The sequence below is a fragment of the Idiotropiscis lumnitzeri genome, chromosome 14 (genome assembly GCF_059441095.1).
Source record: "Idiotropiscis lumnitzeri isolate Australia: NSW breed Sydney's pygmy pipehorse chromosome 14, RoL_Ilum_1.0, whole genome shotgun sequence".
Taxonomy (NCBI): domain Eukaryota; kingdom Metazoa; phylum Chordata; class Actinopteri; order Syngnathiformes; family Syngnathidae; genus Idiotropiscis; species Idiotropiscis lumnitzeri.
Window position 1 is genome coordinate 13,079,019 of NC_142404.1, and position 14,604 is coordinate 13,093,622.

General features: G+C 39.8%; 1 protein-coding gene across 4 annotated transcripts in view; it reads left to right on the plus strand.

The window, feature by feature from the left end:
- The window catches only part of thsd7ba (thrombospondin, type I, domain containing 7Ba), a 171,601-nt gene that overhangs the window by 91,414 nt on the left and 65,583 nt on the right, over nucleotides 1-14,604 (plus strand). For 3 of the 4 annotated variants that reach the window (XM_088315438.1, XM_088315440.1, XM_088315439.1), the window contains one exon: nucleotides 13,379-14,231. In XM_088315438.1, coding sequence (XP_088171564.1) covers nucleotides 13,379-14,231 — 853 coding nt within the window. The remainder of the gene's footprint in view (nucleotides 1-13,378; nucleotides 14,232-14,604) is intronic. The other variant, XM_088315441.1, reaches the window with a different exon arrangement.

The window sequence follows — 14,604 nt, forward strand, 5'->3', positions numbered from 1 at the left end:
CAGGGGAAGTACGGGCCAATTTGAGGGATGTCCTAATGACTGCAAAGTGAATGCTCGTGTTTCTTCTGCTCACATTATAGAAAATATGGTGGGCGGCTTGTTTTATAAATTATAGCTTGCGTGTCTGTGCTTGACCAAACATCTTTGCAATTAAATAGCATTCACAAGCAACACTATGTTTTATAACGTTGCAGAAACGTGTCAATTTCATTTTTTTTTTTCAAATCCATAGCGTTGGTTTCTTCCTACGTCTGTTCTTTTTTACGCAAGACTAACAAAATTTTATTTAACCAATTTAAAGTGTTGAAAGTCACTTGAGAACAAATCTAACTCTCATGGACACTTGAGCCGTCTGAGGCGTGTCGTAAAACGGTGCCATTAAACCACTCAACGGGGGCTGTGTGCCACCTTAAGATGGAAACTCGAGTGTAAATAGTTTGTTTAGATACATTCCAATGAGCCTGTTTTGTTAATATTACGCATCGGCCGAGAATAAGGGATCTTAGCCGGTTTATCGTTATTTTGTATTGCGATGAGTGCATGACCATTGGAAAAGAGTTTGGGATGGTGAAGCAGCCACAGGCATTAGATCTTGGGAGGTATTATAGGCTTTTTCGCCGGTAGATTTTGATGCCGAGTCCTGTCATTGGTGATGTGTCCAACCATTTTAAGTAATAACAGTGTAATAACTTCTCAATTTTTGATTTTGCGGAACAAAATATGAGAATGAGAACAAAATGCCATTTCTTTTTTTTCCAACATTGGCATAATGCACCCAACTGTGTCTACTTGTGTTTCATTGTACTGATAACCTTGTTTCAGGGCTATTCTAAAAGGTATTTTATTGAGCTATTTACTTCACGGTGAGCAAGAACAAGTTTTCACTATTGACCTTGTCCTTTGCCGTGTGCCGCACTTCATTGTAAGTCGGGGCACACCGGGGCATTCCGAGCTTTGACGTTGGCTTTGGAAATTAAATCGTTCATTTAATGATTTTTAACTTCTACATTACAGACCAAAATGGTAAATGCGGTATCAACAACATTTAGAAATTGAACAAGGTGAAGAGTGAGGTGTGTTGAGATTTCTCCTTTTATAGCTTATTGGTGGGTGTGAATCAACCGTGTGATCAACTGCGCATTTCTGTTTTAATTAAATCCGCCTTTGGATGCGACTTTGTTGGTCTTTTTGGTGCACTGAACACTTTATTTTATCTCCACAAAGACGCATTCGCAGGCAGGCTAAGAGGCAGTGCAGAGGTGCGGCGGCTGGTTGTGTGGGTGGAAACTAATTTTGTGTTTGACCTCACAAATGGAGCATCTGAGGGACTGTAACCTGACATGGTTGTTCTACTTTTTTCTGTTATTCTGGCAAATTTTTAGCAGAATGGGGGGATAAGTCAAACTTGGATGCCATCGACTGCTTCCCTTTTTTTTATTTTTTATTTTTTTTATTTGTAAGGGACACGTTTGTGTAGTTAAAGGGGAAGTCAACCCCCGAAGAATCTTGAATGTTCTCTGAGCCTTCACTAGTCTAAATATGGCTTTTAAATTAATATTGTGTTTGTGGAATTTAAATTAAGCCATAAACGCCCCCCGTTTTTGTCCATCTTTTTGTCACTTCTGTCGACTGAAAATGACATCACAGTTGCTCAGGTAACAACCGATTGCGACTCACCTGTTTTCTGACACTGAGCCATGATTGGTCATTAGCTGAGCCCTGCGCAACTGTGATGTCATTTTCAGCCTACAGAAGTGGCAAAATGGCCGCCCCCTGAGATGGACAAACAAGTGGCATTTACGGTTTAATTTATATCCCACAAACGCAATATTAATCAAAATGATATTTTTCGACTAGTGAGGCTGCATAGAACATATTCTTGTTCAGAAGTTTTTGTGGTTGACTTCCCCTTTAAAGTCCTCATGAGTAATCAAGCTTTCTTTCCACTCTCAAATACTGTGGGCGTGTCTGCTGTGTGAAAGCATGACATAAATTGCTATAGGAGAGAGGAGAAAATCAATATTGTTTGTTGCTATTTATAATTTCTGTGCAACTACAAAGGGTGGTTTTATTATTTATCACATATTTTTGTTCTATTGGGCATGTATCTGTGATTTTCTTTTTGTCTATACCATATTTATTACGGCAACGTGGTAATGCAGATAACCGTCATCCTTTTGGACAGCTCAAGCGTAATATGTCATTTTCATGCCGTTTTAGCTTCGCTAGACTCCCCCACGCGAGCCTCATCGGGGTTTACGAGACCGAAGTGAGATCTGCAAAAATGTTCGCTATTTTGGAAGTGTCGTTCAGCAAGGGGGGCGGTGTTTGATATCTTTTTTTCCAGGAATTCCATGGGGCAAAAGAGAGTTGAGCTGGTGTGCCCTTGTACTTTTGTCTTCTGCGTGTCTCAGGGAAGGTCAGCCACATAAAAATGCTGTAAAATTATTTCATGGCTGTCTGGAATTAATTGAAAAAGGCTTTGGTTATTCTTTGGAGCAAAACCACTAAATCAATTAAGCTTCAGTAAGACTTTTTCCTCTCTTATCAGACTTCTTTTTCAATTTTAATCCGAGTCATTTAAAATGTTCTAATTTAATAGTTGTTTTTTTTTTTTGCGTAAACCGAGTTTGATTGGTCATTTAAGTTGAACCAACTTGGCTTTCTGGAACAAAGCATGCACCGCTGGGTGCCCCTTTTGTAACATCTAAAATTCAGGTGGTTAAAAAAAAAAAAAAAAAAAATCAAACCTTTCATGTTCATTTCCCTTAATGGAGTAGTTTGATTCCAAAACCACTCGCCATACTAGACTACTCCGTCTTTGTCAGCACGAGCACTTCCACCCCCAACAGCAGACCGAGTTGGAAGTAAATAGGCTACCAACTCCTAATATTTCTCATGTCGACGTGCATGTTTTTTCTCCCACTTTTCCCTCCTGAGTTTGATAATTAATCACATGGTATTTATCCTCGGGTGCTTCTGCCATTTCAAAGATCTCTGCAAAATTTAGTGAGATGTCTTTACTGAGTCATTCGCACTGCGAGGAGGAAAGGCATGCTAATGATGTTCTCGCTGCATCTATGGAGACCCGTTAAAATAGCCTCCGCTGTTTACTGTGCATTTGACCCAGCGGGAACCGCACAGGAGAGACCGTGAGGTGAAACAAAATGGATTTTATTCACAAAGTCCCAGATGAGTCATTTTTAGGATGCACGCTGTTGCTGATCCATCGTGCTTGCTTTATTATATCCTTTGATCGTCGAGTGTGCTCAAACAGTCAAGTCAGGGGAGAGGATATCCGAGAGGCAGGCGGAGCTCTGAGGAAAGAAATACCGGGTGGGAGAATTTCCCTGCCAGATATTCTGTAAGAGCTTGCCACGGATGTACTGTATTTACATTTGGAACCATCGCCGGTGTCACTTATCAGACGACAAACGTACTAGTGAGCTTACATAATCAACTGCTTACACTTTACAAAATACCGCTAATGCTAACAGACAGCCACACTTTTTTTTTTTTTTTTTTTTTTAACTGGGGTGCTTATTTTAATTTCATGATCTGGATTTCGTTCCAACAAGCAGGCCCTTATTTAGGCAAAGACAATTTGAGTGAAACCACCCGCAGCAGCTCATCTGGAATGTGTGATAAACTGGCTGTCACCTCATACGTTGCTTTTAAATGACAATAAAGTCGTCGACTTTTTTTCTGTTCGCATGGTTGGCTGCAAGACGAAACAAACAGTTCACTGGGTTTTGATAATTACTCAATCAAAACGTCGCTTTGCCTGCTGTGTTGTTTGTCTTGTATGTATTTTTAATACACTAATCAGTGAATATTCTCTTGGGAGTTTATCGTGTATTATATCATAAAATAATTTTGTTATATATGTTCAGTGTTTGAAACGTGAGTTGCCTGAAGTGGAATAATAAATTGAGTGGAGAAATATAACGCAAACGGAAAATGATCAGGATTATATGGAGCCTCTAAGGAGACATGGAAGTTAACGAAAAAAAAAAGAAAGCTTGCGTGCTTTCGCAAAATACTTTGTGTTCCCTCGCAAAGTTTGTGCAAGGAAAGTTTTTTTTTGTTTGTTTTGTTTTGTTTTGTTTTGTTTTTCTTAAAGCGAATTTATGTACTTCCGGGTCCTCTCAGTAGTCCCTCGGCGACGGCAAAAATCACGGAGGAGGTCTTGGAACGCGTTCTTTTGTTTATCACTCGCTTCAGATGTCTTTCACTTATTTGGAAATTAAACTTAATAACGTAACTCAATTAGACAAGCTCGGAATATGATCCAGAAGTACATAAATGCGCATTAAAAAAAAATGGAAAATACATTTCTTTGCAAAAAAAAAAATCTGGTAAATCTTTGCAATTTTTTTTTTTTTTTTTTTACTGTCATGTCACTTCAGGGGCTCCGGAGTATCAGTATTAAAACAATTTGTGGTAATGTACCAAATATTATAATTTTCAAATTTTCTTGAGCAACACACACGCAACAACAACATCCTTGGGTGATGGTTCATAGTACACATTCACTTTGAAACGCAGTTGTATTTTTTTTTTCACTTCCTAAAATGCAGTTGGTGTATAAGCAACCAACTGAAATGCTGCATTAAAAAAAAAAAATCTGTTTCCAGTAAAATATCGTTCAATGACAATCGTCAGCATTCATGTGCTTCATACTGATTATGATGTTAAAAATGGAAGCTGTTCCCATCCCTGTACACTCCAAACGGATTTTTCGAGTGTAAAAGTTTGATGTGGAACAGATTCTTTAAATTTCGATTGCTCGTTCAAGACTCTCGGAGGTGTCATCCGTAGATCGTTTCAGCGCTAGCGACATATGTTCTATTTTTGACTGTATAACTCCCCAAAGTGACATTGCCACTGAACTACGCCTTTCAAGCCTTTTTTTTTTTTTTAAGCCTACATTCTGTTGAAGAAAAAGCCTAGCCGCAGATTTCCAGGATGAATCGACAAAGCCGCATTTGAATAAAATGGAACTCGTGGCGAAAGGCGGTACTTAATAAGCAGGCAGCGCGAGGAAACTGGTGCTGGTGGGTTTCGCTCAAGGGGTGCTTGGAGGGCTTTTTTTTTTTTTTTTCTTGATCCAGGATCATGCACTCAGACGGATTGATTTGCAAGCACGAAGCCTCAGCCAGAGAACGTATGTGAAGCTCGAGAAGGTCCGAGTCAATGAGCCCTCCGACACATAAAACTTTCCGCTCTGCTGATTGGGGACTTTAATTCGAATCATTGTCTGAAACCGCAGACCGCTGTTGATGTGATATTCCAAACGGACCTTAAACATTCAAAGACTTGGAAATCAATGTGGCCGCACATTGCTAAATAATATGTTGAAGGTCAGTCACTATCAGACGTATAGACTCCAAATATTGACTCGTGTGGAAATTGGTGCAGAAGCACAGAAAACACAATGATATTGATACTCCAAGTATGAGATGTGTACTAATTATATCGGAAATCCAATTGGACTTGAAAGGCCACAGAAAATAAACTGGAAGAAAGACTGAAAAAAAAAATATTTAAAATGTCAGTGCATGCATAAAGAAACAAAATGATGAGCCACCACCTCGCCACGTTCACGCTTAGCAGTTGTAATAAAGTCGACTTGAGACTGGAGAGCGCGGTAGCGGTGCTACGTAGCAGAACTTGTTCAGAGGGAGGGAACATGTCATGTCATCGTAAGACACAAAGAAAAACATTTATTAGTTTTTTTTTTTTCATTTTGGCTCTTGAAATCAATCCAGAGATTGTAATCTATTATGTTGGGAAATCTCCACTTTCAATCACATTTCCCAAACGCTCCATTAGCTTCTTGTCCTTTTCCTGTAATTCCGAAAGATAAAAAGGCTTTAAAGTGACGGTACGTATTGCTATTGACTGAATGTTGACAGCTCTCAACTCGGTTTGTTTGCGTCTGTGGAATAAAAAGCGCCAAGAGCATGTACCGTATCAGAACTACTTTGCTGCCCTCATAAACTTTCTCATTTTTTTTTTTTCACAACCCCCTACCCTGTGGCTTGCTTGTACACCTCTGGCCCCCAAGTCACCTACTCGCCCAGCATGATTTGCTTCCACGGCAGGGGGCCTAATAGCCAATTTTGTGCTGTCAGAAATGTCGATGCATAACTCCACTTTCCACATCTAAAATGTTTCAAATGGTTCACATGAATGATCTCCACGTAAATGATCACCTTGGGACAGTCTGGTCTTGTTTTGGTTCTGAACGCGGAGCTGTGATTCTGCTCAGTGCAGTAGTGGATGCGTGTAGAGTGGTGCAATGACTTAGGTATTTAATATGTTCCGTGACTAAGCTTGTACTTACTCATATATGAAATTAATTTTAATTATTATTTTAATAAATCTGTTCCGGCGAAATAGATGTTTCTATACAATATGTCAAGTGTGTTTTCCAACATGTAGGCATGACAGAGGGTCTCGCCTAGCATGTTTGTATAATTCCGCTTTGTAAACCGGCGTATTGATCCATGTAGGGTTTTATGATTTTGCAGTTAACGATTGGAAGGTGATGAATCTTGGATTTTCATCTCAGTATGAGGTGATGGAAGCTCAGTTTCTCTGCTTTTTGGTCAGACACCAGTGATTTTTTTTTTTTTTTGGTGAAAGCAATTGATTTTCTTGTGCCGATTACTGAAGAGTAGAAACAGATCAAAAAACATATTTTTCGGATGAAAATAGAGGGCCTACTCTCAACACAGTATTCGCTAGATTGTGAAATGTTTGTCAAACTCTGATTTCAAAACAGATGGCAGTGAGTGATTTTAGGGGCGTGGCCTATAGAGCTACATCAGAAGATGAGGTTGGACACTTCTTGGCCAATTTGTCTGATTGAAAGTTTCTGGGTGTGACTTTTGGGCTATTGTCCCCCTTGCAAGTGTTGGCATTCAGAATTTTTGTGTAACTTTTTGGCGTTTGCGACCCTGAGTGGAAAAACATGGACACCCGTGATTTAAATGGTCATCATGCAGACAGTCGAAGAGCCGCGTTAAATTAACATCACTGCTTAAAACGCCGTCATTGAATTTTGTTTTCCAGCGTTTAAAGGGCGCTCTTGTGTTCATTCGATTGTCAGTACTTGAGGAGCAAGTACTACTTGCCGAGTTGAAATGTAACATGTAACAAGTGCTCTCACCCTATATTAGAGGTGAAACAAAGCGGAACATTACCCTCCTTCTGAAAGGAGCTCAGGGAAAATGTCTGAACAGATGAGAGCACATGTGCAACCGTGGCGGAATGTCAAGGCTAACGTGCACAGGAAGGATAGGTCGGGCATTTATACCGCATCGACATCTATCGCTGCACCTGCAAACAACAATTGCATCCTTGAAAATTCCATTTAAAATAATCCTTGTTGGCATTTATGCCACATTTATTCGCTTGTGTTAAACATCAATTTTTAGATGTTACAGTTGGGTAAGGTCGCTTAAAAAAATAAATAAATAAAAATGCCTAGTTGGAGAGCAAAGCAGACGTATGACATCTCACAATGGTCACTTTGTTTCGCTGTGGCCGCAGTGGTCTGTATCATCACCCAAACACCTGGGCCTTTCTGCAGGTTACACGATATGGCCATTAGTTGTGGTCCTGTGCGCATAGCACAGAAACCCCGAGTCAGTGGACGGCAGCGTGAAAGAGGAGTGAATGACATCCTATCCAATTACTTGTCACCTCGGCACAGGCTGCTGCGGAGACTTGAGGGATCGGCATAAGACAAGCAATTGCACGGAAAACGATTCAGATCACCACAAAGCTATCGCACAACTTTCGCTGCTTCCCGCTGCTCGAGTCACCGTGTCTTCAAGCGATACAGACTAAAGCATAAACACATTGATTCCGGCAAACCCTGCGGTTTTTTTTTCTTTTCAGCTTGAAATCTACATGTACTGTATGTGAAGAAGAACCTTAAGGGAAATACAGGGGCTGCGTTTAAGATTAACTACCAGGCCTCCGGAGCGCAGTTATAGTAACAGGGAAATATGGTTTTCAACCCTCTTTTGATCATTTTTTTTATCAGAGCGCAATATTTAAAAGGAAACGGCAAAAAAAAAAAATGAATCTCTGCTATGGCTCGATGCACCTTTGCTGGATGTCTTCTTGTTATTGTGCCACTAGTGTGTGAGCACATTGTGGCAAACAGTGGTCAGTGGTGGTGAGGCATTAATCAAACTCTGCTGGACAAGATTTCGGAGTGAGAACACCTTGTGCAAAATATGAGCATTGCTTTTTGACACTTGCTATTAGATGTTGTTCCACCTCCTTGTGGGATAACTGGGTGAAATGGTTCAAAAGGCATATTGTTGTCTTTTTCTGCTGAATGGCAATACAGAAAAGAGTAGGCGGGGTCACTGTAATATAATATGTAACATATTGTATAATAAGTATTTTTTTCTGAATTCAGGGTTAGGTTCAGCAACAAGTGGAATTTGTTTCTGAAATGTGATTCACAGTGCGTTGTATCGTATTGTTTTCTGAACGACAGTGCTGTACATGGGACTGATTCATCTTGTCTACAACTGATCTTTGGTTACGGAACGGACAGGATATGTTGCGCATGCGCTGTTGCTTTGTATGTGATGCGTAAGCCACCGACAAGCTCGCAGTTGTCCCACGTTTATTTTGTTCCGTTGAAGAACACGAAATCATAATATTAAATTAATAATAATAAACACATTTTCACGAAAGGTATAGAAACGCATCGAGATTTTACGCATGGTGTTTTGTTTTAGTTCAGTTTCCAGCTTGTGCCATGACATTCACTCCCAAAGCGAGGTCATTTCGCATCTTGGAATATGCTCGCAGTCTCAAGATTTTGAGGCACGTCACAGGCGGAGCACTTGTGAAATCAATCCCAGAGTAAATTTATGAACAACTAAACGGGTCCATTTCATTGCGCTCGATTTTAGTTTCCCAAATAATTCCTTTAAAAATGATGTCAAACGTGAAGATTGCATCGGTCAGCAACACGTGTTGGCGCTCTCTTCGCCTTACTGTGAGCTTTTGTGGTTTATTGTTTAGCATTCATGTCGAGCTGGCACCGATGCTGTAAGGATGAATGTTGAATCTCAACAAAAGCCCGCTGGGTCCATGAGCATGTAGAAAAGCAGCCTGGGGGTATGGAATTCATTACTGTAGAATGTTGAAGTGGCATTCGATCTGTTGACTTGAGACAGTGCAAGGTGCAGCTCCGAGGTAAAACAAGGCAATGTTGCTTTTTAAGGAAGTACTTGAGAAAAAAAAAGTTTTGATACTTTTGCCATCATATTCAATTTGCAACTTTATTCATTTTTGTCAATTGATTTCGGCTAATTTCACAACGTTTCTCCCATCTCATTAAGACGCGTCTCTTTGCGATGGATGAAGTCCCTGATGATTATCTGGAGATTTTCTGCATATATAAATGTTGTAATTCAAGATGTCATATTGCTCATAAGAAGGCAATTGCCAGAAGTGCGGCACGGCGGACGTCGTAGCATAATGTGGCGCAGGTATCATTTAATTAAAAAGTGCTGCGGCAAAGAGTCGGACTTAACTCAAGCTGGGAGGTAGAAGATGGATGCTGGGAAAACTGTCAGTGAGTAAAATGAAGAATGCAGCGACGGCCAGAGGAAATGATGTTCCACGTGCTCCATAACGTCTGGCGCCCATTTTTAATCTTGAGGATTATTTGTCATCCATCGCACTGTCGTGAATCAGAAGTTCAATCTGGCATTGATCAACATATGTTTTCCCAAGATAAACAACATCAAACGCGGCGATGGGTAATGTGTGATTTCATTCTGCGCGAGTGACAATATGTCATGGCATGCGAGTGATTGACTGCGTGTTTATTCAAATGATATTCTAGTGTGAAAGGAGAAGTTGGGCAGGATGACATCGAAAGAGTAATGACGGCGCTCCTGCTGAATTTTTTATCACCACTGCATAACCCAATTTTAGCAATCACACGGGGAAGGTAGGTTAGAAGTATAAAATAAATTAAAATGTTCACTGGCAGTGTAAGTGAACTCTGGTACATTGGACCAATGATTGAAGAGGATCGGCTGTTCTGCACTGTGAAACTCACATTTTAGCCTAGGATTTTTTTATTTTTTTTTGGGTGGGGTCCAAAAGTCTCTCAGGCTCAGGCAAAATTCAGGTGACGGAGTTGACTTGAAATTGAAAATGATATAACTCTAAGTCGTAAGTCAAGTTTTTTTTATTTTATTTTATTTTTTTAATAAAAGCATTTTATGATGAATATATCTAAAAAGATTATAAATTGTCCGTATGTGGTTTTTAACCCATATTCGGTTTTATGGTCAATTATGTAGTTAAATGTTGGCAGGTGTAAATATAAACACAAATTGAATCTGAAGCGTGTAATCAAGACATTTGAATAATATTTTGCATTACAAACAAACATTTGGACATTAATAGCTTTTAAACTGCACACGAGGAGAACAATTGTGCACCCAGATGTCCAGTAAATTCTTTCTGAACTTGCCCAGTGCAGCTTTTACCAAATGTAATTAAAGGGACCAGAGACTTTTAACAATTGTAATTAAATGGACCAGAGAGGAAAGCGATTCCACTGTGCTGAGTTCATTTTCTTTTTTTTTTTCTTTTTTTTTTTGACTGAGTGCTGCCTGCTGCTTTTGATGAGATAGTGTATTGCTCTTGTTTGCTCCCAATTTGTATCCATCTGTGAGCTCCCGGGGCACAGTCGAATGCTTTTGAGTAGCTTGTTATCGCTATCTTTTGTCTGACTTCAAGTAAAGGCTGCTGGGGAAAAAAAATAAATAAATAAATACTGACTCACTCAAGCTACATGTTTTTTTTTTTTTTTTTAAATTTCTGTCTTTTCCCGTATTGTTGCGGAACTGGCCTCTTATTCAGGGAATTTACATACACAGTCGAGGGAGAGAGCCTGCAGATCCGTACGAAGAAAGACGAGAAGTGTAATAAGCAAGGTGCCTATGTGCAATGAGGACGAAGGAACTGAGGCCGACTTCTTCATCCCTGAGAGGCGGACGCGTGCTGATGCTGACAGATCGAGTGAGAGATTATTCAGAGCTCAGGAGCGAGCTAATGCTTGTGTTCACTGCTTCTCTTGGCAGCGGAATCACTCCTAATCACACTTCCATACATCACGCGTACCCACTCTGGCAGCGTTTCAAAATGATGGTGATCAAAGTGCGGAACACCATCGGTGACCACGGGAACATGTGCTTTGTTGAAAATCAAAGTCTTCCTGCTTATTTTCATACGTATTTAATGACATTTCTATTTTAGATCATTTCAGGTGAAGGATAATATTAAATTGTGAACTGTACCTTCTGTTTTTTAAATTTGTAGGAGGCAAAATGACATGCATGCACACGGATTAGAATAGTTTGGGATTCCTCCTCTTTATTTCGTTTTGACTTTTTTTTTTAGTTTTACTTAGTTTTAGTTTGTTAGTTTTTAGCAGTTTTTGTTTTTGGGGAATATGCTTTGTTTTAGGGAAGTTATTGTTTTAGTATTAGTTTTAGTTTTTTATATGTAAAGATATTTGTCAAGTGCAAGATTAAAAGTATAAAAATGTCACTAAATATTATGTAAAAATGGAACTTACAATTTCCAAATAACTGTTGGACCTTCCATTATCTGTATGGCCACAGAGTAATCGAAATAAATGAGTTAAAATGAAAAGCTCATGCAGGAAATTTATTGCCAAATATGAAACAAAGCACATTTTTGCTATAATTATAGTTTTATAAACACTGATTATTTTTTATGAAGTACATTTATTATTTTATATATATATATATATATATATATATATAAGATTTTCTAATATTTTATTTGGTTGTTTCTGTTAACTACAATAAGATTGGTTTAAACAAGCTCACAATATTATCACATCATTGGTTTCATAATCACAATATAATCAGCATAAGTCAATTTTCTTTGGCTTATTTATTGGCCCAACTCTGAATTGGCTTTTTGACTTGCATGACTTTGACTTTTTATTCATTTTCCAGAAAATTATTGCCTCTCCATTGGATGAATGAGTCATACATTGAACAATCAAAAATGCATTATTTATTAGAAGTGGGGCATTTTGTTTGACATGCTTCTAAAAAAATAAAATAAAATGAGGGCGTAAATTGAAAAGATCCCATAAACACAGCTTCAGATTAACGTTACAAAGTCAGAAAAACAAACTCAATCAAATGCTCCAATGAACTATGAAATAATTCGGTAATTTGAAATATTGCCCCTTAAGCATAAATCAGCAGTTTCAAAGCAGTATTTTGTTGTTGGTGATTGGCCTAGAAAAAAAGCCTTCGTTTAAAAAAAAAGAAAAAAAAAAAAACATCTAGACGACACTAGAATCTCATGATTACTGCCACTGACAGAGAATCAAAAATACAAAAATAATTCACATTTTATCAATTAAATTGATTTAGACCACAAGAATTATGACACTTATTGTTGATACTCCTTTTTTTTTCGTCCTTTTACTGACCTGCCGACCATAATAATATCCTTTAATATTTGTCATTCTGAACTCTTGCTCAAGAGTGATCCAATCGATAAAATGGTGACCTAATTAAGTAGGTGAATCTGCTCGCATTTGCTTTTGTAGCTTTTCCAAAAAACAACCTCAAATTCCAGACGATAAAATGCCACCCGGCTTCCGCAGAGTGAGGGAGGAGGCAGAGTTTAACACACTTCTCATACAGTTGAGCGTTCAACAGAGAGTTGATCGATTTTTCTTCTCAAGCTGGAGTAATTTCAACATTTTAAATGAGTTAATAATGCATAAAAAAATAACAGATGTTCAATAGTATTGATTTTGTGAAAAAATTGAAATATTGAAAAACATGTACAAGGTTTCCGTCCATTATTGGCTGGCAACGAGCTCGGCGTGTGCTGTACCTTTCACCCAAATTTAGCTGGTATACGCTCCAGCTCACCGTCCGTGTCCCTCATGAAGAAAATAAGGAACCCGAAAATTTGTGCTCCCGATGCATTATAGCTCACCTCCCACGCAAAGTCACTTGGCCAGACGTTCTGGTCATGAGTCACATGGCCTCAGGTAAACGACCAGTTTTGGATTGAACAACTAATTGAATTCATCCTTTGTGATAAGAAACTTGCACTTTATATCTATACATTGATTCGCCAGGCTTGATTGCTTTTAGTTTCACTCTTCCTCTGTTCATGAATAAAGCAATCACGGAGGTTAAGTGATTGGCCTAGAATTGGATTTGATTGCAAACTGGCAGATAAGAGCAATTTAAATCACGCTTTCTGTTTTTCCTTTTTAATCAAAATGTCCCCGTTTGGTGTCTTTGCTCTTCTCCAGGCCAATGGGGTCATTGTATGGGTGAAGACTGTGGTTCCGGTGGTGTTCAGAGCAGGACGGTATGGTGTGTCCACACCGAAGGCTGGACCACCCACCACTCTCACTGCGACCACATGGACAAACCGGAGAGTCGGCGCCATTGCTTTAAAGTGTGCGACTGGCACCAGGACCTCTTTGAGTGGGAACTGTCTGCCTGGGAGGGCTGTGTTCTTCTCCCTTTTTTTCCCAACGAGCTGAAGCTGCGGACCTCAGAGTGCATTACAGCACAGCATGGAATCCAGAGACGCAAGGTGCAGTGTGTGCGCACTTCCAACCGCACCGCAGTCTCTTCAAGGATATGTGACTTCTTTTCTCAGAGACCGCCAGTGGAGCAGGCATGTCTCATCCCCTGCCCACAGGACTGTGTCGTTTCAGACTTCAACTCGTGGTCGGGTTGCAGCAGGACATGCGGCACTGGCCTGCAACATCGGACTCGGCATGTTCTGACCACGCCGATGTACGGTGGCGCAAGCTGCCCCAACCTGACCGAAACCAGGACTTGTTCTGGCGCTGTTGACTGCCCTGCTGGGGAGGGCGAGTACCAGTATAGCCTTAAAGTCGGAGCCTGGAGCGAGTGTCGGCTCCCCCATCATAAAGACGCTTTATTAAACGGTCGGACCACCGTGGATTTCAGCGGTAACAAGGAGAACAATACAGTCACGTTGCACAGACATGCCTCCAGTTACCGTCAGCACCATCATGACCACCACCATCATCATCATCGCAAGTACCCCATGTCATGGGAGTTGGAGGTGGGATACCAGACGCGGCAAGTTCGGTGCACACGCAGCGATGGGAAGAACGCAATGCTGAGGTAAGAGAAGAAAATCTGGTCGAAAACCACCAATCATAAGACAATAAATACAAATTCATACATGTTTGTTATGCACAACACTCGTCTCAAATTATTTTCTCTATTGAATTGAATGGAAAGACTATGAACGTATTTTCCAGACGATAAGCCGCTACTTTTTTTCCTAGATTTTGAACCATGCGGCTAATACAACGGTGTGGCTTGTCTGTGGATTTTTCTTTCACCAGCAGGGGTGCTCTATAGTTCAGAATTTTATTTAATTTTTTTTCTCTTGGGTCTGTTCTGTTTTAATTAGCAAAATTGCTAAAAAGGCACTGTTTTAACCGTCTGTTTCTGCACCTTTATGTACATTCACAGTACAAAGTTGTTCTGT